This window comes from Rhyacophila brunnea, unplaced genomic scaffold (genome assembly GCF_057557595.1).
Source record: "Rhyacophila brunnea isolate RB1 unplaced genomic scaffold, BYU_Rbru_1.0 scaffold_23, whole genome shotgun sequence".
NCBI lineage: Eukaryota > Metazoa > Arthropoda > Insecta > Trichoptera > Rhyacophilidae > Rhyacophila > Rhyacophila brunnea.
The window spans coordinates 2,855,467-2,881,610 of record NW_028232893.1 but is presented as its reverse complement, the minus strand read 5'-3'; the positions used below and the strand labels follow the sequence as shown (position 1 = coordinate 2,881,610).

The 26,144-nt window shown below is 36.2% G+C and overlaps 1 protein-coding gene across 3 annotated transcripts in view; it reads right to left on the bottom strand.

Annotated features, from left to right (window-relative positions):
- Mhcl (Myosin heavy chain-like) overlaps window positions 1–26,144 on the bottom strand; it is a 477,652-nt gene that overhangs the window by 36,498 nt on the left and 415,010 nt on the right. For all 3 annotated transcript variants that reach the window (XM_085950232.1, XM_085950231.1, XM_085950233.1), the window contains 2 exons: window positions 22,461–22,733; window positions 19,568–19,657 (listed from right to left, as the gene is read on the bottom strand). In XM_085950232.1, coding sequence (XP_085806358.1) covers window positions 19,568–19,657; window positions 22,461–22,733 — 363 coding nt within the window. The remainder of the gene's footprint in view (window positions 1–19,567; window positions 19,658–22,460; window positions 22,734–26,144) is intronic.

Here is a 26,144-nt window from a genome sequence, read left to right as displayed (position 1 = left end):
CAAGCGGTGTCACACGCGCCGAGCATCATTTCGCGATGCCAGGAATTTTAATCTCGCGCTTTCCATTTGATCGCGTTTTATTAAAAGAACATAAATATTGTCATTAAAAATGTGTAAACGAAAAACAAAACGGTTGCTATGACAAAAATGTCTGTTTGTTTTTTTTATATAGTACAGCAGTTTGCTGAAGAAGCCGGCTCATTTATCTTACTTTAACAAAACAATAATAATTAATACATTTTTAAATACTAAAATAGGCAACAATTTTGACAGCAGTAAAGGTCAAACAAAAGAACAATCCAATATATCGATGTTCTAATGTCAATACCCCGTATCTGACATATATGACTTTTTGATGTACTAAAAACAACGAAAATACTGCCGATCGACTGCGAATTTCTCATATCTGTAGTTATTTTAACAAAAATGATACAGCCATTTTAGTAGTCTGCCATATCTGAACATTGCAGAAATAAAGCTGTAATAGCCCGTATCGTGATTCAAAGCTGTCAAGCGTGTTGCATGACGTGTGTTGAATTCAACTTCAAAATGTCACTTTCGAATTATTCAAAAGGTAAAACAGTAAGTAATAAAACAAATTTGGATGTTTATCTTTATATATATGTCACATTTTATTGGATGTTAACATTATATTAGGCGTTATGTTTTGCTTTACCAATTTTTACGTTACGGGTTATTGGCATGTTATGTAGTTACAACATGTGTGAACTATTAACAGTCAGATACGGGATATTAAATATTTAGTTTTTTTAGCTTCCTGCACAATTTGTAAAAAGTCACTTACGGGTTATTGACATTAGGACATCGATATGCAAACTTTATCTTAATCTGTGGTAAAAATAATTGTAAATTGTAAGAACAAATAAAAAACATTGGGTGAATACTTTCGAAGTGTTGTGCGTTGCAGGCAATGTCATTATTAATGGACAAGGCACTTAGTACAGTAGCTAGCAAGTAAATTTGCGCATGGCGATATTCGCACATGTATAGGTAGACGTCACGCAATTTCCATTATGCGATATCACGCATCGGGAATCTATAGAAATATCACCTTTATTGTAATGACGTTAGAACAGTGTTTCTAGTGTCAATATGAATTTGAGCGAACCCGTTCGAACCGAACCATTCGACAGACCCGACAAAAAGCATCGGGAATTTATAGCAATATCACCTTTATTGTAATGGCGTTAGAACAGATTATGCCATTCGGCAGACCCGACAGAAAAACGAGTGTCATTTTTTTCCAGATGCTTCGTCCATATTAATGTTATTGGTTGCAGGCAATGAATTCATTGTTTAACATGTTATGTACATAATTTGGAACACCTAAAAACATATAGATTAGAAAAAATGTTGAATAAAATATGACACCGGATAGGACTCGAAGATTCATCAGATTCCGGCCAATCTAAGTTACCGAAGCCACCTGCGTCTTACACCTAATTTACGAATTTCGCTGTTATTGTTGACTGGTTTTTAGGGAGCGATCGGACGTATCATGGAACCCTACATTTGGTGTGAATCATTAGCATATGTATGCCAGGCTGCTCAGGAGCAGTGACCCAGGCAGGCAGGCGCACATATCTATATCTTGTGTAACTGCTCCGAAGACACTCAAGTCATAAAAAGTACTGATGCTTTACATTCAAACGTAGTGCCCCATAATAAGCCCGATTAAGACCGGGTGTCGTGGAAGCGAGTGTGATTCGGTGGAGCCATTAACTACAATAATTACCACAAAGTAGATAACTCAAACAAAACCCTCAAAAGGAATTCAGTCCTTGAAACAAAATATGCACACTCAGTAAAATGCGAACATTATTTTTCGACCCGACTGGAAATCCAAAGACCAGAATCTTCCACGAGTTATTTCGCCACTTCGAATCACTAGCCAAAGAATCTGACTGGATATCATAACATCCTACGCCATTTGAATAATAAGACATGTTAAACTACCGGACTTGCTGAAAAATTGCTGACATGGTCGCTTCAAATTTAGGATTTGCATCATTTTGCACTCATAATAGAATGTACTATTTTATATTATTGTAATTGGTTTAGCAACGCCCGCGTCTTTCCCATCTAATTGTGAATCGAAAACGTGTGGGCGATCTACCTTTTTTAAAACGTGTCACACCACCACGCCAACTAATTTTACTTTTCTGACTTTAAGTGAAAGTTATTGTTACATTAAAAGCTGTTGGCAAAACACTGATTAGAATTTGTCATTGTTTTCGGATGACACTTGCGATTTAGGTCGGAACACACCGGGCTGAAGAAATTCCGTGTTTTTAATACATACAATGCCAATTGTAATGTTTACCCACTTTCTATGTTCTATCTCATGTATGTAAGATGTTTTCGCATTGTATGCTACCTTTGGAGGCTCCTTGTGAGACAGTCTAGACCAGTGGTTCTTAACCTGGGTTCGATTGAACCCCAGGGGTTCGGTGAGTCAGTCTCAGGGGTTCGGCGGGGGTCAACAAAAAAATCATGTTTTAATGGTTTTGTTCTTTGAACACAGTGATGTTGATGCACGGTTCATTTTGTGCACCAGTAAAATATATACCTATGTTTTGAATTTGAAAAAAATCATATTATATTTTTCCAATTAAGAAGGGTTCGGTGAATGCGTATATGAAACTGGTGGGGGTCAGTACCTCCAACAAGGTTAAGAACCACTGGTCTAGACTATAGACGAGTGGTCAGCAAACTTTGACACATTGAAGGCAAATAGTATGTGGACAACGACCAATGCAGATTATTTAAACACTGTTAGTGTTCAATTGCCGTCTGCCTGAAGATGCCGAAAGGCGAAACCCGGCTCGCAAAAAACCTCTCAAACGGAATAGTACAAAACTTAAATCCATTAGAATGGTTATATTAAATAAATATAATAAAAATTAACGGTACCAATATTTTTTTCTAAATTTCTACCAACACAACGAATGCTTCCTTCTTAAATCGTCTGTGCGCGGTTTAAGCGTCGGCCTATAGCGACGTGAGTCCCAGGTTCGAATTCTGGTCTGGCAAGTACACATATTGTTTTTCAATTTGTGTATGAGTCAGAGTCTGGGTCCATAGACCTAATTGGTTGACCAAGTGGCTGACATCCATTTCTCGTAAAAATAAAATCTGATCCACTCTGTGGAGGCCCACCATACGATCCTATTAGGATCGGACATGGTCAAAAGAAATTATTTAATTATTAAAAATGTTAAATAAATAACTATATAAAATATTTGTGCAAATGTATTAAAACTAAAATTTGGAGAGATCCTGACGCCATCTAGGAATCAAGGTTGGTAACAAAATATGATAATCATGACAAATAAATAGCGAAAAGAATATTAACCTCGTCAACTTCGGAGATTGTCGTCCTATCCTCAGACATGTCCCGCATATAGCTGGAAGATCGGCACATACTCCCAGCTCGGCTATAATACTGGAATCCCTTAATCATAATATTCGCAGCACTCTTGGACCTCCCCAGCCTTCTGCCATCAGCCCCTCTGAGACCCAAACTCATCTCCGGGTCATCCTTATGCCCGAGACTTCTCCATTCATCCATCACATGATCAGTCCTCTTCAAAAAGTCTTCAATTTTGGCGCTAAGATACCCGGAAGCTGTAGTATCTTCCATGTGCGCAGGAATAGGCCTAACGTGCTGTCTTACCTTCTGCTTCTCACAGCCAAGTACGAATGTCATATTGGCATCGAACACAATGGGGGCTTGTTCCTTGGAGTTCAGTTCTTCAACATCTAAAGTCTCCTCCAATGGATAGGGAAGCTGAGGAAACGTTCTCCTCGGCGTTTGAGAACGCCCGACATTTGAAGAGCATACACTTAAAGACCTTTGAGGCCTATAATATGCAGCAGCACTGTTACAAGAAGTATAATCACTACTCGAACTCCTTAAGCTGTTGTAGCAAGACAGAGGACTTGGAGACCTCGACAAGAGATTAGTCCCAAATGAGTGCTTTCTTCCGGGAAGATCTGAGATTCTCCCAGACTCTATGTAAGAATTCATTCCATTCATCCTAGGACTTGGTGATCTGGACACCAAAACTTTGTTATCGATCGCTGATAATCTTGGCACAGTGTGAATCTCTTTCAGAGGCGTAGTACAGAACATACTTCCTCTATTCTTCAATGGAATAGGCGTTCTGTAGTCAGATCTTCCAGTTAGCAAACTTAACGGAGAAGTATTAGACTTTTTTAATGGAAGTATTGGTCTCGATGACAACGGAGGTCTTCCGTTCATCATGGAGTAAGACGTAGAAGCAGGACTTCTGGAACGATTCGTGTCGTATATGTTGGGAGAACCATTATAACCGTTCATTCTGCTGGGGCTGTGGCTTTGGACTGGAGAGTAGGATGGCATCGGTGGACTCTGAGGGCTTGTAGGGCGGCCTGCTCCAGACAGGCCTGCCAGCATTGAAGGCGCTAGCGGCATTTTTAACAATCTATCACCAGGGACACTCAATTGTCATCAACCAGTGTTTAATAATCACAGAACTTCTACTTTGCGACACTGCACATTTTTAAACACTTATCACTGTAAAATATAATATATATATATTTTTAATATGGATGACAGTAAAATATTGGTGATTTGTTTATATAAATGATTTCGATTTTTAAGAGTATATTCGAGAGATTCGATCGCTACGTGTACTGCAAACTGTGAAATGAATAATTAACTAAAATGACGTTGGTACATTAGATACTCAGTGTCATTTAACAATTTTAGCAAATAACGCGATCATTGGCACAAGATAGCATTAAATTCTATTATTTATATAACACATAGCATACATTTTGTATCTACATTGGTCGTAAAGAGTCGATTTAATGCGTGTTTTCGATTTTATCAGTCCGATGGTTTGATCGTTATACTTGAAATAATACATACTTACTAAAATTAAACAATACTACGAACGTATTATGAGTATAATCTATCATTAGCCTAAGTACGCACTCCTAGAATGCTGCAACATCAAAGATCAATCCGCCCAATTTAGTTAACAACATAAACTTATTAAGTCCATGGTTTTCTGGATAGCTTTGTATATCAGTCTAACTTTGGCCTACATTTTTTTACGTTATTCAAAGAGGGTTGATATAGATGGATACTTAATTCGTTTCTGCTCAGTAACAGAACTACATTATACAACCCCGCAGTGACCAATGGGGATCATTTTTACAGATATAAAAATATATATTCAAGAGAATCTATTATATATATTTTATAAATATAACTACTGGTTGAAACATGCATAAGGGTGATTCGAATGAACAATTCTATTGTTTGATGTGCAACAAATGTTTCTTACACAATCGTTAAATATCAAAACAGATGACAAAGACTTCATAAGATTTCATCATATTTTCTTGTAAATACATATTATGTCCCAAGCACAATAATAAAATCGTCTGCGACGCAAGTGTGCTTAATACTTACCTACTACGCGGAAGACGCACCCGGCGCGTAGTGACCAGGCGGCCGATCATTGTAATTAACGTGCATTTTAAAGGTGCTAATTAAAAAATCATTATCTACTCAGCAGCGAATGAGTTAACAGGTGTTTGTATGCATTAAAGTTTTAAAACTTGCAATCAATTTCTTATATCTATATCGTTCTGAGGATGGGCTTATACCCGAAAGACTAAAACATCGTAAAATCAACAAAAACTTTCTAAATCATTATATGTAATTCATTTCTACCACGAATACCTACGCCATGTCACTATAATTCAGTTGCGTTTTTACTACATTTTTTTGTTACAGAAAACAAAACTAGTCGAGAAATTACCTACGATTTTTATGATTTACACTTTATTACTAAGTTTATTGTTAGATGGGGGCAAAATTTTCGGTACCTACTATTAATTCGGTTAATTAAATTGTTATTTATACTATCGAAGTGCGATATATAAGTACACTGTGTATAGGTAATTGAATAATGATAAACGAGTGAGCCAAAGTTAGACTGATAAACAATGTGTTGAGAATTTATGCAAAGCTTCCCGTGTGGGCATGGCAAACTATTTAATTAGTTTAGGATGTATATTAAATTGATAATTATAAAAAGTGGGCCGAAGTTACCCGAAAAGCGTACTTAATCAGTTTCTACTGTAAATTCGATCGATTGAATAAAATTTATACCGATGTTCGATAATAGCTCTGCCGGGTGATGAAATATTTAATTCCGAATTAATTGAGGCAGTCTGCTCGATACCACATTGCCCAACAAGTGGCCGAGTTATTGTGCTTTGAATAATCTACACGAGATCAAGGTATTTTATCAAGTATTTTCTTAATAAAAGTGCAAGAGAAATAATGAAAGTTAACATTGAGGCAAGAATTTTGTACTTTTTAACTACCTATAGTGAGAATAATATTTTTTATCTATTATGGTTTGATTTAGGCAGAGCTCAATGAATTAAAAAAATGAATCAACAATATGTGTAATATGTATTTTTAATCCAACGAGAACAAATATGTATGAATGAAAAAGTGTGCACAATTTTGTCGTATCGCCCAAAATATACCAAAACTATTATGATTTGGTTTAGGCGGGGTTTAATTGATTTAAAAAAAACCAATACCATTTATAAATTGTAGTCTTAGTTGAATAAATACAAATACGTATGACTAACACAGATTAATGTAACTATTTATGGCGAGTCTTAACAGCCTACCTCCACCCTTCGCTACTGCTACTCGAAATATACTTCATAATATTAACAAAATGTATTATTTTGACTATTTACTGTGTTGGTTTCATTAAAACGAAACCACAGATTAAATTGTAGGTACGTTCGATTTAAATGTAGAAATATAGTATTTAAAACTATAATGAAAAATATTAATTTATAAACGTAGAAAATATCTCGTAAAGTTAATTAATTAAGTAGGTACTGAACTGGACTGTTCTACTTTTGATTATACCATATTACTCTTGTTACGCATAAATCGATAACTGTAGCAAGGAGATTAAAACGTTCGTAGATAAAATGTAATTGATTCAAATTGGCCGATAGTATGTGAAAGAATGACAATATAAAAAAATAAATAATATTAAACTGTTAAATATGTAAGACGTTTGGTACACAGATCGATCACTCCAAAAGACTACATAATACTATTATTATTAGCACAAATTAACCCAACGACAGGCAACACTTGTCGCGGAGTTAAATCATTACGTTCTCAATAATAATTAGACAGACCAGCTGACGGGGGCATACTGGTCGCGCGACGGTCGGGGGACCTGGCACCCGGTTGCGAGCGAGAGAGAGACGCGCCGGGCGGAATACTTGGCACTGCACTGACCGCTGGAGACGCGCGACGGCCGTCGGGACGCCGGAAGACGACCGTATCACACGGGGATCGGCGTCGATTTGAGAGGAAATCGCAATACTGGATACTGTGATAGAATGAGTGTAAATTAACCCACAAACAAGCGGAAAATATATTTTAAAGAATGATTTATAATATTTGATTGGACAAGGATTTTATTGGCAAATAAAAACCGTGTGGGAAGAACGTTAAAAATATCGGGAATTACACACAAATAGTGCACATTAAACTTTGTTAGTCATACGTATTTGTTTTTATTGAACTAAGAGCGGAATGCACAATCTAAGATATCGTTCCTAAGGATAAGTCGCCGAAAAGCATGACTTAACTATAGACAATCCTGAGTATAGAGTTAAGGAATCCTTAACCATAGACTACTTTTGTTATGAACACGCCCCCTTCTGTATTACCATTTACCACTGACAGCTGCTGTCAAAATAAATTCGCATGTCTATAACACAGTCCATACACCCAAATTCATTTAACAATGTATCTCAATATGGATATTGATAGTGTTAATTCGTTTGGCATGTACTTGCAGAATATTATTTTATTTTTATACGCCAGCCCGCAGAAATACAAAATACCAGATGAAGAATGACACTTGATGCTAGTGTTACCATGTTAAAAAAAAATCTTGTGATGCCTGTGGAATCACGTATAATGACTTATAACGGAAACATAAGAGTATTATAAATCCGCGCATCGCCTAGCCACAATCTTTTTAGACCATGCATCAACTGAAGTATAGCCATAAGACTTTTCTTGAAGATTTGTGAAGCGACGCATGCTATCTTGTGCGACTGGCCGCGAATTTCCTTGGACGAGTGACAAAAAAATATATTATCGGACGGCGGGGACACTCCATTGCATTTAAGAAGAATTATTAGCCACGGTACATAATGTAGCAGACTATCATATCCAAGTCTCCGGGCTTCAATCGCTATGGGATTATAATTTCCTTTTAATCCGCGCCTGCTCCAGATGAATCGTGTGGAGTGAATCCCACAGTAGAGATTAAATTCTCCAGAAAATCACACTAGACGAAATAAATAAATATACCTATAAATAAATGAAAGAGCTTCGACCATGTCCGATTCTAATAAGATTATCAGATTTTGTTTTTACGGGAAATGGATGTCAGCCACTTGGTCAACCTATTAGGTCCATACTCTGACTCATACACAAATTGAAAAACAATATGTGTACTTGCCAGACTCAGGATTCGAACCTGAGACCCCACGACGGTATAGGCCGCGCTTCCATCGTGGATACAATAAACGTCGCTAATTCCTCGCACTGTAATTTAAATTGATTCGGATGAAAGAATGATTCAATTTCCGCTATTTGCGATGATATTACAATTTACCTACCACTGACAGCTGCTGTCAAAATAAATTCGCATGTCTATAATACAGTTCATACACTCAAATTCATTTAACAATGTATCTCAATATGGATATTGATAGTGTTAATTCGTTTGGCATGTACTTGCAGAATATTATTTTACTTTTATACGCCAAACCGCAGAAATACAAAATGCCAGGTGAAGAATGACAATTGACGCTAGTGTTACCATGTTAAAAAAATATCTTGCGGTGCCTGTGGAATCACGTATAATGACTTATAACGGAAACATAAGAGTATTATAATTAAATATTAATATGTATTTATAGTTATTGCATTTATAAAATGCAGTTGTCATGTTTTTGTCATCGTTTAACAATTATAAAATAATTTACCTAAACTATAGGAAAGAGAATTTTTAAATATGGTATTATTTTCAATAGAAATGATCTTAACTAAGGACAATGTTTCTGCATAGTGTTTTCTGCTAAGGAAATTTTAGTTATGACAAATGTTTCTGCATTCCGCTCTATGACTCTTGACGACTCATGTGTACATTTTCATAATATCATTTGTTAAGAAACTACGTTAGGAGACGGAGAACATCCACACATGATTGCAGAGGAAATTTTTTTTTTAAATCTTGAAAAATATTTACGTAGATTCAAGATAAACTTTCAACGATAATTTCGTCGATAATTGCTCAAAAACAACACCCAGAATCCAACTGGGCAACAATTATTGCTAAGTATTATTTTCTTTTTTTAAACACTCTACCAGGCGCCGGAAAAACTATTGGCAGAGTTTCGCGAATTTTCCGAGCGCCGCATAACGCGATCAGCCTTCGGATCGTCACTCACTCAAAACGAAATAAATATAAATAAAACAAATGAATGCTACAAGAATATTTGCCTCCACGGTCAATCATTAAATTCATTTAACTTGAATTTCAAAAAAATGACGTCGCTCCGATATACTATAGCATCTAAGTTTTTGAACATACATAATTTTCAAAAACACTCATGAGAAAATATAGCCAATAGAAAAAATCGGTTCTAATCGGTTATTTTTTGAATTATTAATAACCATGTCCTTGCTTTTTCGTACAAAGTGATTGGTAGTAAACAATCACAAACACCCAGGCTTTGAGAAAACTCATAAACGTTGTGTCCTGACCGGGAATCGAACCCAGAAGTCTCGGGTGGAAGGCAAGCGCCTTACGCACTACACCACGAGAGCCGCCGGTTCTAGTCGGTTATGTGGAATACAGCGGCAAACATATTTTGAAAATACCCTATATACTGGATTATTTGTTAATATGGGTTAGTTTAGGTTAGGTTAGGTTTGGTTAGGTTAACCTTACAAATAATCCAGTATATCCGCTATTTTCAAAATGTGTTTGCCGTTGTATTCCACATAAACGACTTGTACCAAAAAATTTTTTTTGAAAAAAGTAAGACATCCGGCAGGAATCGAACCTGCGTCTCTTGGGTATCGCGCCCTGTGCATTACCACTATGCTGACTGCCATTTAACTATTGGCCTTTTTAATACCTGCTCATAAGCGCTCTCCAAATTGAGTTACGGTAGGCGATCGGTTTTTGTATTCTAAATTAAAGTATTTATTACTTTAATTACTAACCGACGTCACGGATCACTCCAATATTTTCTGTTGTAACTTACTTGAACTTGCTAATAATATTAATTCACTATTTCTATTATTTAACGAGTTGCTCTTAGCCCAATCGGGATTTTTTTTTTTAAATTGGCTGCTATGACGTTTTAATATTAGTAATAATTTGATAAGCCATTGCATTTTGGCTATATATCTATAACCTATAACAAAAGGTTATGAATTAACTATTTTTTTATTCAACGAATAATTCACAAGATTGAAGAATGTAACATTCTAACTATTGAACATAAATAATTTTGAAAACACTTCTGAGAAAATATATTACCTACAACCAATAGAAAAAAATGATATGTTGAATAGTAGCTCAATTTGGAAAACGCATTGGAAAGAGCATTAAAATCCGTTAGTTAAAATTTGTCGCAATTAAGTATGACTCCTTTAGCATAGTGATCTATGTGCGTGGGCGCGATACACGAGAGATGCAGGTTCGATTCCTGCGGGGTGTCTTACTTTATTCACAAAGATTTTTTCTATTGGTTATAATACTTATATGTAATATATTTTCTCAGAAGTGTTATCAAAATTATGTATGTTAAAGACGGGTATTTTCAATATTATATTTTCAGTTACAGCGCTTTTATTTTGAATAAGTGGATTTTTTATGTTCTAGAACAGGGTTTCCTAAACTTTTTCTGCAATGGAACACTTCGTAAACTCGGACATTTTAACGGAACACTTTATTTTATAGGTTATTTATTAGCGCAGCTCACCGCTCTGCCAATTTTGGCAACTGTCGTTAAACTGACAAAACTTGTCAGCCGGTCAGTTAAAAACAATATACCCCATCTTTATCATGCGCACGGTTGAGAAAAGATGGTCCTCCATCTGTACCTAGATCATGGCTCCCACATCGCGAAGCGGGCCCCCTACTTATCGTTATGGTTAAAGATAATGTGACGGTTTACAGTTGCATATTCCAAACGGTGTTCGAGGTAAAATTAAGGGTATTTTTAGCGATTTTTTGTATTTTAATACACCCACTTTTATGTCCATATGCACAATTATGGACATGTCAAATATTGACAATAATCAAAAATTGTAAGTATGGCAAAACCACATATTATTAAATGTTAGCATGCTTGAAGTGAAGCAGCGCCGCAGGCGACATTTTTTACTATTAGTGCATGTTTGTGATGCGTGTTTATTTCACTTGGCTGGTCGATCTCTCACGCCAGGCCCCCCTAAGCCCAGACCCCCAGGCTAGAGGCCTGCCAGCCCCCCCTTGCGGGGGCCATGACCTATCTAAATACTTGACGTCAAAAACATCAGTGGAGATTGATCATCACTCGCCTTTCAATATGAAGTAGATTCTTTAATTATTTTAGTTTTACTAATTTTACTTCTACTTAGTAGAAGATCTTTAAATGTGTTGCAGTCAAGGCCTGAACAATAATGATGCATAAGTGCGAGTGATAAAGTATTCGGCAACCTTATAATCTCTGCGACACGCGCTAGAGTAAGATGAAAGGTTTACAGATGCGTGAGATAGTTTGCTATGGTGTCGCCACCAAATCTTAGTTTTTTGCTTAACTAAGCGTCGATAACCTGCGAGCGCGTGTTGCTAAAATTGATATTTTTTGTGTTAAGCATACAGTCGGTGGTAAATATTTTTAGTTAATTAAGTACAAAAGATGGTCCTGTGTGTTGTATTAAAATGTGGTAGCCGTACTGATAAGCAAGAAGATGGTATTACGTTTCATAGGTAAGTTGATATATGTTCGTGATAATTTATCTGTATGTTATTATATATTTTAATATCAAGTGACCGTGTTTCTTTAAAATAACTTATATTATGTATATTTTTTACCTAATGGTTGCATTTTGACCGCTTAAAAATACTGTATAACATAAAAAAAATAGAAAATTATATTTTAATTCTGAGCGTCTAGTGCGAGCACAAGCGAAATGGTCTATTGTCTCAAACAATTGTATACGAATGCGTTCGTTCGCCCACAAACCAAACGCACGGCACGCAGCTTCATTTAGCAATGCAATGGGTGGCGTCTAGATGTATCTATAGTCTAAGGTTGCAGTGTATAAAACCTTTCCAAATGGTCGCGGAACACCTATTCAGGTTCAGCGGAACATAGTTGAGGAAACCCTGTTCTAGAATGTAACAATACATTTTTTAATATCTACAATGAGAATTAAAACATAAGATGTGCGTCATTAAATTCGGCGATACATGCATGCGTAAGAACAACGACAATATCTTTCACTCATTTCTTACGCATGTCAAATATATGTTTTTGTCTATCATGTCGAAGTATCCGAGAAATCTTATTAAGAGAGATGAAGGAAAATTAAATCATGTGTTCATTTTTTGCAAGTCTGTGCCAAGAGTGATAACGTATGGGAATTCTTTCATTTTTTTTTACGTATGTGTTGAACTTATAGTATGGATTATCTGTCATGTTGTGACGGCGTTTAAGAGAGTAAGCATAACAGCTAAATTTAGATACTTAATATCAACAATGGGCGAATGTGTATGATGCACAGTGGAACAGTGGCAGAAAGCCCGTCCAAGACACGTAAACGGTAATATGGACGAAAACACTTGTACGAAGAATGTCTTAAGCGTAGGGTGTTCAACCAATGTGTGCTACCCGTGCTCACGTATGGCTGCGAGACGTGGACCCTCAACACGAGAGATGTCCAAAGGCTAAGAGTCACACAGCGAGGCATGGAGAGGTGCATGTTGGGCATCACGCGAAAGGACCGTAAGAGAAACGAATGGGTTAGGAAGCAGACAAGAGTACGCGATGTAATAGACGTTGCCACAGCTGAAATGGAGATGGGCGGGGCACATTGCTCGCCGAAAGGACGGCCGCTGGACAAATGCCGTCATCCAGTGGTACCCAAGGGGTACGAAACGGCCACAGGGTCGCCCTAAAAGCCGCTGGATTGACGAACTGGTAAAGTTCGGCGGAAATACGTGGCAGCGAACGACACAGGACCGAGAGAGTTGGAGAAAGCTTGGGGAGGCCTTCATCCAGCAGTGGATTGACGCCGGCTGATGATGACCCGGAACAGTTCAGTGGAGCTGCACTCGTGGCAATCACGGAGATTCTTAACCCACGAAATGCGGCGCCGTCCTCTGCTACGCTTTCCATTGATCTTTCCTTGAATGACAAGTTGGGGAATGATGTATTTTTGTCCTCTCATAATGTGGCCGAGGTATTGTAGTTTCCTGGTTTTGCCAACTTTGGGAACCACTGCTGTAGAGGCTTAAATTATCCACTTAGGCGCGAAAATAATTATATAATTTTAGTTCGATATTTTTAAATTAGCGAATATAGCCTACAATCGATTCGCCAGCTTCCTCAATCGACAAAAACAAGATATTTTATAAAATTCGTGTAAAATTTGAAGCGGTCCAAACGTTTTTCTCTTTATTTACCGAAACTAAAAGTAACATAGAATGATTCATTTGCGAAAATATTTAGGCCATATTTTTTTATTTTTGTTTTCCTGACACAAATGACAAATCACGACGTAATACGTGTGTGCACAGTGTATTTTATGTTTATTTGTGCACAGTGCACAACAGAGAGTTTAGACTATCACTAGAAGGAGTCTTAAACTGGGCTGTCAAACCCTTTAGCTTAGCGCAGTGGTCGGCAAACTCATTAGACAAATAGAGCCAAATATCAACATTACAACGATTGAGATTTTTTTGAGAGCCAAATTTCTTAAACTTAAATTATATATTATGTAGGTACACTATTTATTAACAATAAACTTTAGTTTCAGTTTAAAGTCTTAATTAAACTATATGTACACTGTTGTGTACACACACATTGTCTTGCATCTCCTTGGAAAGTTTGTGTAAGTCAGGTTTGTATGTTGTCGTTTTTAATTTTAAGCACGATTCCAGGTTCTCATCAATAAGACGACTTACTCTTGATTTCCTCTCTAGAAATCTCTTTACTAACTACAAAACTTGCTATATTAACATTATTGGAAGATTGTATTCAGTAATTAAATACAGAACTTGATTCTTCTTGACTCTTCTAAAGTTCCTCAACTGCTTTCTTCGTTGCATCACCGACAGGATATTTAGTGCGAAATGACGCGTGTTTAATTGCAAAGTGTCTCTCTATATTTAAATGCGCCAATTTTTGCAGGAAATTAATAATACAGGTCGGTAGGCCATTTAAGTTTTGAATAAACGCGAAATTCTCGGTCCATTCAACTTTAAATTCACGGTTTTCGTCTTCCGTTTTTCTTTTCTTCTTCTTTGTAGCCATGTCAAATAGGGCAGGGGGCATTTGTGGCAGAGCCGCAGTCAAGGGGCCAAAGAGCCGCACGTGGCTCGCGAGCCGCGGTTTGCCGACCACTGGCTTTTAGCGGAAGACGGAATGCATAGATCGAAGGAGAAATATAGCTATAACGTTTAAAAGTAGTCATCGGCCTCCGTCTACTCTCCAAATTTTGTCGAAATCCGACTGCGCGTGTGGATTTGTATAAAGAAAACCCGCAGAACGGTACACAGTGACATACCGTGGGGGTACGCAGATTGAGCGTCGCTTGGGGGCGGCAGTTACTCTAAGGGCGGCAAATCGAGGAATAGCCACCTAAACTCAGTAAATAAAAAACACAAAAATTCAGCTTACTGGTTGGAAACATAATGTATTAATTAACTTGTTGCTGCGTTTTATTAAATTAAACAACATTACAATGCAGTTCCACCATTGAATTGACAGTTAACAAAATAAAAGTATTAATTAAAATAAAAGGTTTAACATGTTGGGTTCGCGATGTCTAGTTTACTTCCGTTGCCCTTCAGCGTCCTTGGTGACCAGAAACGACACGAGGAGATTTGCGAATAATTACAGTCTATATTTTGTTGATTATGTATCCATACAACACATTTCTTTGATATTAGAGTCATGAAAAGCTGATAAAAATTAATGTATAAAGAATGAGGCTGCATTTTGGCGCTGCCTAGGGGCGGCATTCTATCTAGGTATGTCACTGACGGTACATACAAGCATCCAAATATATTGTTCAAATTATAGTAGATATAGATCACATATAAATTTGATTGCATAAATGTGCTCCGCTGCGGTTCGTAAAATATTTTATTTCGAGCGCTCTTTCAACTAAGAAATGGGAACACCCCCAATTCGCAAGTTAAAGATGCCAAGGGTTTGCTGAGGAGTCTTTATGAAATCACTCCAGCTTCCCGGTGCCTAATCTGCAGCTTGATTCTCTGTCGATGGGTCCAACCGCAATTAACTGCCGAACCGCCGCTAATAATGTGAGCCCGGACTAATTGTTAAGAGTCAGTCAACGCCGGGAGACCGACGTCTATTTCGGTTCCAGTATTAGCAGCAGCATCGAACTCTGTGACGCAACATGACAATGGCGGATGCTCCATAAGCCGGGCTTTTGACCGACTGGTGATAATTGCATCGATGACTCTCTACACTGGAAGATGTTTCGAGGATCCTACTCAGGGATACCGAGGGCATCTATGAACGAATGACATTATGTCGCTCTAGTATTTATTTTGTGAAGCTCCGTTTTTGACGAAATTGACAGTTTATTTTCTTATATCGAAATCATTAAAGAAATATATTAAGTATATTTTTCATTAGAAACAGAGATATTTTTTAAAAAGATGTCCAAGAAACCACGGTACAAAACAATCATTCGGAATTAGCGTTTCCAATGTACGAACCAACTGGCGCCCAGATTGTTATACGGTTATCTCTAGAGTTGAGTATTTCGCGAGAAAATCTGAATCTCGAGATTCGGGATTTCCAGAAAAGAATTCTCGACAATTCTCGAGATATCGGGGAATTAAAAAAAACCTGTAAAAAATCCTAAAATCAGTGTAAAAACAGACACATTCCAAAAAAATATGATTTTTTTTTATTTATGTAAGAAGACAAACAAATAGAAGTAGGAAAACAAAAATAACTCAAAACATTACTTATTAAAATATAATTTAAAAAAACAGACTGTCAATCGCTCCATCTGTCAATCGGGTATTTTTTTGAGACACAAAATTCCATGACGTTGAAAAATTGCGCTCATTTTGAGTCGAAGTTGGCTTAATTGTGTTAAATGCCTCGATCAGTTTGTGAACGTTTTATGTTTTCTGTCTACTTTTTTCATATAGAAAAATCGTTTTTCAATTAATATTTTGATAATAAAGAAATCCCGATTCCCGAGAAAAGATTCTCGAGATCCGGGATTTCCCGAAATGTTAAAAATTTCAATTCTCGAAATTCGGGATATAAAATCTCGAAAAATTCTCGAGAATTCCCGTCGGGTTATTTCCGAAACCCAACTCTAGGTACCACCCCCTCTACTACGTGATTAGTCAACGTATCGCTTGTCCTTGTCTAATATATTGCGTGTATTCGTTTAAAATAGCAAAAATAGGATGCCATTATAAGTCTGCAAAATATAAGAAACTGCATGGAGCAGGGCTCACCCATCCTACTAATCGGGCGCCATAAAAATGTTCAAATAAGACGGGCGCCGCGGGACTAAAAAGTTTGAAAACCACTGATTGGACTATATCTGCGATGGAAATGTGTAAACATCGTAAAATGGAAATTATTATTAGTTATGTTATTACTTATTAGCGCGCATGTTGCCAAAAACCATTGCAAGATAAATTCGGAATCATCATTTTGCGGCTTCCTTGAATATCGATGTCCGATTGCATGTGTCGGTGCATTTACTTGCGCGCACACAGCCAATACATGTAATACGAGATAGGGTTGTACACCACATTTTCCGTGGAAATTATAATGTGAGTAATACAAGTGCACCAGTGACGAAGTTACGTAAATCGACTTTTTATTCAACGAATAAGATTTGAGAATATAACATTCTTTATTGAACATACATATTTTGAGAACATCTCAGATGTTCTACTAGATCATGGTTGGCGAACCTTTTTACGTACGCGTGCCAAAATTTCCCAGATAATATTTTTTGACTGTCTGACGTGCCGCGCAGTTTTTTATAAGGATTAGTATTACTGCATTACTTAGTTTGGTTCTTTAAATACAAATTGACGCCAGAATTGCTCCAATCAGATGAGGCATTCTCTCGCTACAATGGTCGCAAGCATTGTAAATCGATTAAAATCAGAGGTTCGCGGCGCGACTTCCCCTGCCACCTGATGAAGGCAGTGCGATAATATTATGTGTGTCGCATAAAACCTAAGGACCGATCTATGCAATTTAAATTAAACGTAACGCTTATTCTTGGAGAATATCTGCCTGCTATTTTTTATAGGTGGAATGGAATCTGTTATAATTTCGTTGTTTCGATTTGCGCATCGATTGGTAAATATTATTGGTAAAACTATTATTAAAAATGGAAGAAAATACGCATGGCGATGTCGTCATTATTTAAAAAAAATATATTTATTTGTTACTTCCCTAAAACTTTTTTTCTTAATTTTAAATTAAATGGGGCATATGCGATTCAAAATTCTGTATACCTACTTACATGATTGTTTTCAACATTTTATAGATTAGGTATTATTCTCAATTGAGCCTTCAAAACTATTCTACGAAAAAATATTCATAATTATATATATTTATTTAAGTGTTTAGTGTTTGAAGTAGGACACGTCAATCCAAAACAATCAATCGTCTTCACACAGAGGCGGATGAATCAGACAGCCATCTGGAACATTGATGACTAAATACCTTCTAAATCTAAGCTGGTAGAAGACAGCATTACCTGTTAATACTATACGTATGTATAGAGAAGGACCTCATAATGTCTCAATTACAGTGGCGAAGTGTGACTTTTGGAAAGAAGTAGGCTGTGAATATCAAAGAAAAAGAGCACACTTGTCAGATATACTAATGAATAGGTACACACTAATGTCAACGTCACACTAAATCGATAAAATTTCAAGAGCACACTGACGATATAGAATTGAGCGATGAATATAAATTATGTATTTTCCTATACCTACACGTAACATATGCCTTAAATATATAATCGGTAAATATAGCGGTATCAACAGCTCAAAATGACAAACAACTAAACAAATAAAAGTATATTTATGTTAGTCTATGACTGAATTAACTGATAACACGAAATAAAATTATTATTTATTTTTAAAAATATTCTATTTTTATATGACTTGATTGAACCGATAGAATTTTTTTTAAATAATAGCATTATTAATTATTCTTTGAATAAAGCGGCAGTCATCGACACTAAATATATGCGGAGATAGGCTTTGCCTTTTCGGCTTATAGATTCAAAAAGCACGCCGAAATCATCTCGAGTGAATCGATATTTCAATACTCGCTAGAGGCGCTGATTTGTCACTTATTTTTTGTTTATTCTAAATTATGACGATAGGTGGCTCTCATTTATTTTTTTAAATATTACATAATTATTCTGACAATATATTCAATTGGTTCCCGCATACTTTTTTATTTATTTAAATTTAAATACTTTCTATCTATTTTTATTAAAAGGTAGGCTTCAAATAATCGCCTACTTTAGAGCCTTCGCCACTGCTCAATAATTATAGTATTTAGTTGGGATAGTTGTAAGAATGTCACCGGTTACAATATTGCAGTATCGAAGGGAACGTGTGAGTCCACCATGCCATCAACTTGGCGACCTTTATCCATTGGTATATCTTGTGATCTTTGCGGATAATGATAACACAATATACAAACGAAACATATTACGTAAAAGATTTAGTTAACTTTGAATACGACAATTAACTTTGGCAACCCTACTCTCGTTGAGATAAATCAAAGTGTTTCCAAGTGCACATAATAATACGAATGCGTGTGACCCCATTCAACAAAAGAAATGGGACAGCACTGGCATATTATTATGTTGACAGACCTCGTTTAAATATTATTAATTATTCCTGCCAATGTTTAATATTTTAATTCCACTAAGTAGAGGTTAGATTATACTTTGGCCAAGTTTTTGACAGCGATAAGTATCCAATTAATAATAATTGACAACACAATAACTAAAACACAATATGTCGATTCTCGTGTGTACTCAACATGCCAAAAAATCCTAAAATTCAATAATATAAAATTTCTTTTTTCTCCTGCGGCATAAATTCCTTACAAAACCTTTTGATATCAGAATATTAAAATATAAAAATAAAGTGTTTACCTTATTCTCCAGTTTGTCGTTCTCATGTTTCAGTGATGATCTCTCCTGCTCCAATTTTTCTGCTTTGATTCTCAATGTTTCCAGTTCCTCCTACAAAATAAAAGAATACCATAAAAATTAGTATAATTGCAAAATAACCAATTTATAATAGGTCACTCTGGTGGTAGAACAGGGGATCGATTCTTGAACATACGAAAAAGGTCATACATTAAAAAATGGTTCCCTAATTAAAAAGTATCATTATACTAGTGCGTGTGAACTTTAAGGTATTAAACAAGGGACTGAAAATGATATAGGTACGTAAGTACTTTTAACAATTTATAAATAAAGTCTTGTCATCTATACACATTATTAGTAGATAACTTGCAACAATTTAATTACTCTGTATAAGAATTTTACAGCTCTTTTATACACCCCCTCCCTTTTTCATAGCGTTAACAATATTTTATATTATAAACAAACAAACAAACAAACATACAATATTGATATGTATGTATACAGCGTACTTTGTGACCGAAACAAGCTTCGCACAAACTAAGTTTTTTATTGAATATACATAATTTGAAAACATCTCATGCATATGCACACTAGAAAAAATCATTTAGTAGAAAATATACGACGCCCGACGGGACTTGAACGTGTATATACTGGGTTCGCGCCAGTATGCTTTTACAGTTAAGCTACGGGCATCTTAGTTAATTATGACGATTTTAACTAGTAGTTGTTACATGAAATGCTTATCGAAAGCTTTCAAGTCCCGTCGGGTGTCGTATTTTTTTCTACAAAATGATTTTTTATGGAATGTTTTCAAATTATGTATATTCAATATACAGAATGTTACATTCTCAAATATTGTATCTTATTCATTGAATAAAAAAATGGTTTATTAACTTTTATAATATGATGTGAAATTTGTTGCCGTATAAATAATTATAACAAGCATTACTATGTTTCTCATTAATAAAGCCAGGAATGAAATTTAAATTAAATTAAAATGATACATATTGGACAAAAGTTTCAATTTGCGCTGTACTTAGGTATTTTTTCCCATTCTCTTCATTCTTTAAAAAAAATACAAGTTATATGTAGATAATAATTTTTTGGACACAGTGTGTGTTTAGTAGTGTTATCCAATAAAACCTATTTTGAAAAACTGAGGGTTAACTCCTTTTGCTGTTTTGCAGTTGATAAGATAAATGAAGACTTTATCTATGCTTCTCTCAATAGTTGCTGTTTTATATCTGCTTCTATTAATTTCCCTGAATTCTAACATGTGGAGGAATCCAGTAAAATGTAATTGTGCTTCTCTTAACATATCAGTGAAATCCTACATCGAAATGCGGAAAATGCATAACTTTGTATGCAAATTACTTTCAATTTTAGCTCGCCTTGTTTATTTATGTTTATATTGGTAATGTAATATACGTTATAATCCACCATTAAGCGCGTCAATATTTACTCAACGTAATTAATAGCGCACTAAATCCGACATCGTCTTTCAAACGCTGGACCTACGCTTGTCTCTCAAAGAAAGTTCGGTGCAATTTTAAAACTTCCATAGGCTGCGAAATGATTCTGAATATGCCGCGGACGCTAATCTACCAATTTAAGAATCTCTTCTTCTATCGAAGGTTGGTAAGCAAATTGCCATGCACCTTCTTATCTTCGGCCAATAATTTGAGTTACCCCATATCCAACCGCCATGTATATGACGCTATAAATGTGTCAGAATGAAAAGATTATAGTGCCACACTTCTTTGTCCCGAAACGAAACTGCACAGGATTGATGTAGAACCATGCACCTCGGTGCTTAAAGATAGAGTTTAGAAAAAAAAAAAAAAATCTTGACTTGCTTTACCGTCATTTATCTTTAATGACATGAAGACATATCCTCTGTACCCGTGTACTGAAATTCTGCCGAAATAGAGGAGTCAGGAGTTGAAAGTGATGAATCTTAAGAGGGATCGGAATTATTCCGTCCTCCATACGATGCAGCAAACTTTTCAAAAGCCCCAAAGGGTGATATCAAGTCGGCGTGATCAATTGGGCCCGTGAGTGGACGGGCCCTGGCAAACAGCTCCCGTCGGATCCCATCAGCGGACAGTTCCAGAGGACGTGGTCAGCGACTTGATGATCATGCCCACATATGCATTCCGGCCCATCTTCTATCAAACGAAAACCGTGTAGCTTGGCTGTGAAGTCACCATGGCCGGTCAGGAACTGGCTTACTTAGTGTGTCAGTCTTAATTATCTCATGCAGGATACATGGAAAAACAGATACGTTTGTCGTCCTTTGGTGGATGCTGACCACCTCGACTGCCCTGTATCAGGTGCTATCTTAAGCCGTAACAGACAGTGGCGAATGGTGTTAAAATAACATACATAGCCAATGCGCAAACTAGCTTTAGTTTAAAAGTTAGGTAGAATTTATCTTAATCACATTTTACCCGTTTCAAATAATGAAGTAGACAGTTGCCAGGTGTCAAGGACAAACACTATCAAAGTTCGTAAACAAATGAATTATATGTACCAAACCTTTGTTTGAATGTTTTGATAACTTGGATACATAATAAGTCTATGTGCATGTGCATCCCAATAGAGACGGAAACTCTGCTTTTTAAAGAATACATACGAATAAAGAATACAAAGAATACATCTATCTGTTGGTATTTTTAGTTGGTATAAATTTGTATTTCTTAAGAAGGTAGACTTTGAATAATCGCCTAGTATGGAGTCTTCGACATTAGTATCATATCGCCCGATGATTAGACATTGATCCACTTACGAAGTTTAGAGAATATCCTTCTACCTACGCCTTTGCTGCCTCTAGGAGTAAATAATATTTATCATTGCAGAAAATAAGACTGAAGTATGAAGCTGTATTATCCCTTACCGTTTTGGCCCTCAGCTGATCTTCGGTGCGATGCACAGCCAGAAGCGGAGCGACCCTGACGAGCAGCCTCCACCACGGCCAGTCGCGCACGGCCAGGAACGCGCGCACGTTCCGCTGCACGCACCGCGCGGCGACGTGCTGCACGCGCAGCCTCGCGAACCTCTTCCTGGCGAGCGCGCCTCGGCATAGCGCCTGCAGGGAGACGACGCGCGCGCAGAGGAGAGCGTCGCGACGGGACTCCAGAGACACTAGGGCGCCGGCTCTGAGAAGGACCTGGGGGAAAAAGAAATTAAACGAATTAATATCAATTATATGCCATCATCCTGAGGTGAGTCATTATGTTGGACCGATTTCATTTTTCGAGTGCCTTCAATGTCCCGAGTTACAGCATAGAGCCACACAACATATCCGTTTAGTAAATTTGCGTTGTCATATTATGGAGAAAGATAAATTCTTCTCAGCAAGGCAGTAATGGAAACACAACATGCATTTTTTGACCAGACGTAAGATCAAGTCCACGAATCACGTTTTTAGAGCTGATGAATTGGCAGCAACACACAAATATTTCGTAGGTTGGCGCGTTGAAACATGGCCGCAGCATGCAAGTGGTCGCAGTATGATCTCTTTTGGATGAAAACTGTTTCTTCATATCAATCTCATCAGGCACCAATAGCGAGGGCTGTACAATTGGTCAATGCGCTCCCTAGAGACGCAGATATTTTTAATGCTTCTCTATGTAGTTTATTATTTAGTTAATTATTTTTGTTTAGAAAATTGTCGTTCATTGTTAATTTGTTTTGCTATAAAATTACTTTTTGGCATATTTTTCCATTAACTTGATTTACCGGTTCATTTCATTCTAAATCGCCATTTTATGAACATCTTGAATTAATATTTTGTTTTCTTTTTAAATACATACCTATATACTATTTCATCTTTGACGTTTCGTTAATATAATTACACATGGCATTATATAGTTTTTGTGGTCACTCGTCTAAATTGTAAATATACCTCTATATCGTCACCTCAATACCACAACTATATAACTCACGATTCTACATTTCCTTCTCTACACAATATGATAAAACTAGAAGTGAATGGGAACTGAAATAATTTTGTGTTTGAATACCTATATTAGATAACTTTAAAACCATAAATGCATTAAATAAGTAGGTACAACAAAATTTCTATACTTAATATTATTTCATTTAATTGTTCCCGATTAGACAAGCACAATTTTATTTAACATAATAATTATAGCCTAGATTTATGTCAATCAAGTAAAGTTTAAATTTCATTTTCCCAACAATGACCGAATCAGAGTTATCTAGTTGTAGTATTGAGGTGACGATAATATAATAAAGGTGTTTTTAAGCCCGATAAAACTTGAATTTGTAAAAAAATAACACAAAAAATTAACATTCTATCAAAAAAATATTTTTATTCGAAATATCAATTAAACATTAACACTTGGAAATGATTTCGGGCATATGTTCACCAAGGGTGCTCTTGATGAAGTGCATTCTGGGCGTCAAAAATTCAATAATTCAAAGTAATGCGGTATGTTTAAGTAGGGTGTATTGAACGCCGCTAGTCAACACAATAATTAATATCCACCAACATTAATTTGTGTACCTAATTAAAAAAAATAAACATTTTCTTTCGCACATCGTAACTGTTGATTCAAACAATCTTTAAATCACTTTGAATACCTGCATCTTCCCATTGTATTGCAATAAATTCGATAACCGCGTTACTTTCATTAATTAGTATTTTACACAGTTCGTAATTGAATGTAAAAAAATAAATAAACAAAAGCCATTCATACAAAGCAATCTTCAAATCTCTGTAGACGCACAACAATACAAAATAATGATTTACGTTCATATGCAAGCGAGATATCCTCAAGCACATAGCTTATAATATTATAATTAATTACTCACATATACAAAAAACGGAAATAATACTAAGGTTCAGAGGATTAAAAGAGTACACTGCACATTATAAGTAAACATGAATTGGGAGCAGTTTTCTCATCACTGACTGGTTAGGCCAATTATGGTCGCTTTTTCCCACCTACCTCAAATACCCAGATACGACCATCAATTACGGGTCATCAGTCGACCGTGATTGTAGTCACTTTTAGTTACTTCAAAACAGCGGACGTGCTTAGGCTCGTTAAATTAAAGACTATATTGCGCCGTAATCTGATACGATACGACCGAAGCCGCGTTAACCACAGATTGCCACTCATCCAAAACGGATCTTTTCGACCTTCGTTGCGCTAAATCTGATATGGTTTAAGCGAACGTCGCGTCCATCATCCATCCTGAACGTGTCATCATCATGTATTTCAAAACACAATAATTGAAACCTTGATAGTGACATTCCGAACCGCCCGTTTACCAGTGCGTGAGTGCGTGAACACCGAACCAGCTCCAACCCTCTTAAAATCAAATATTAGTGCCTGGATTGAATCACTGTTAAGCTTCCCCCCTCGATCCGTGATCCACAAGCATCTTAAAATTACAGTCCACTGAAAAGCGCAACCACCCACCAATTTACACGTGTAAACGATTCAAACATGTAACTGCTATGTATGGAGTGCTTTTTATAAGACCGGTAGCACATAGAAAATTGTTTTGACGAGGGCATGGTTATAAATGAAAGCCGCCAGCAATGTTGCAACTCTATTTCGCGCACACGGGCGGGACCATGCCAGGACAGTGGCATCACAAGGCTGGCAAAGACAAACAGAATCTGTATACGTACCGATATTGCATTTTTTGTATTTTACTCGCTACAACATCCTTTAACGCTTTCGCTGCTGAATAGATAATGAGATTTTAATTGCCCCCTTTAAAATGCACGTTAATTACATCGATCGGCCGCCTGGTCATTACGCACCGTGTGCGTCTTCCGCGTCCAAAGTATTAATGGGTATTTATTATAATATTGCTTGAGACAGTTGGTTGTTATTCTTTACGTTTTATATTATGAATATTTAAAATATCTCGGAGCTTTGTATCACTCCGCAATAAGGACACACCGTACTTACACAGCTGCTCGCCATGATTCAATTAGTTAAAATCCCTGAGAGAAAAGCCAGTACAAGATATTTTATAACATAATATGTATTTTTCCGACAGAATCCCTTAAGGGGGGACATGCTCGTCGAAGGTCAAAATTGAGTTTTTATTGTATTTTCAAACCATGATCCTGGACACTCCTTAAACGTTGTAGATAATCTATTTATATAATTTTGAAGCCTTATTATCCTTTATAGTTATTTTAAACATTTGATGACTGCATGAAGTATTTTTGTTACATAAAATAGTATTCTTTTAAACCTCTCGCTCTAATGTTTTAGAATATAGTCATATTTCGGTACATAACTGTGCAGTGGTGTTAAGATTTTTTACATTTATTAATTTTTAAACGCATTTATAAAACCATTAGTATAATTTATTACGAGACAATTTTTGTAAAATATTCACGATACAAAATTATTTTGATAATCTCTGTGATCCCAAATTTGACAAGAATTAGGCATTTTATTATTCAAAAAATCGGCAAGATTAACACATTTGAAGATGATTCTAAAGATATTTATTATAAGCTATGTCTTTGACCATTCAAGTGTGATAAAAATCTTATGAATAATGATTGCTTTATAATAATTAT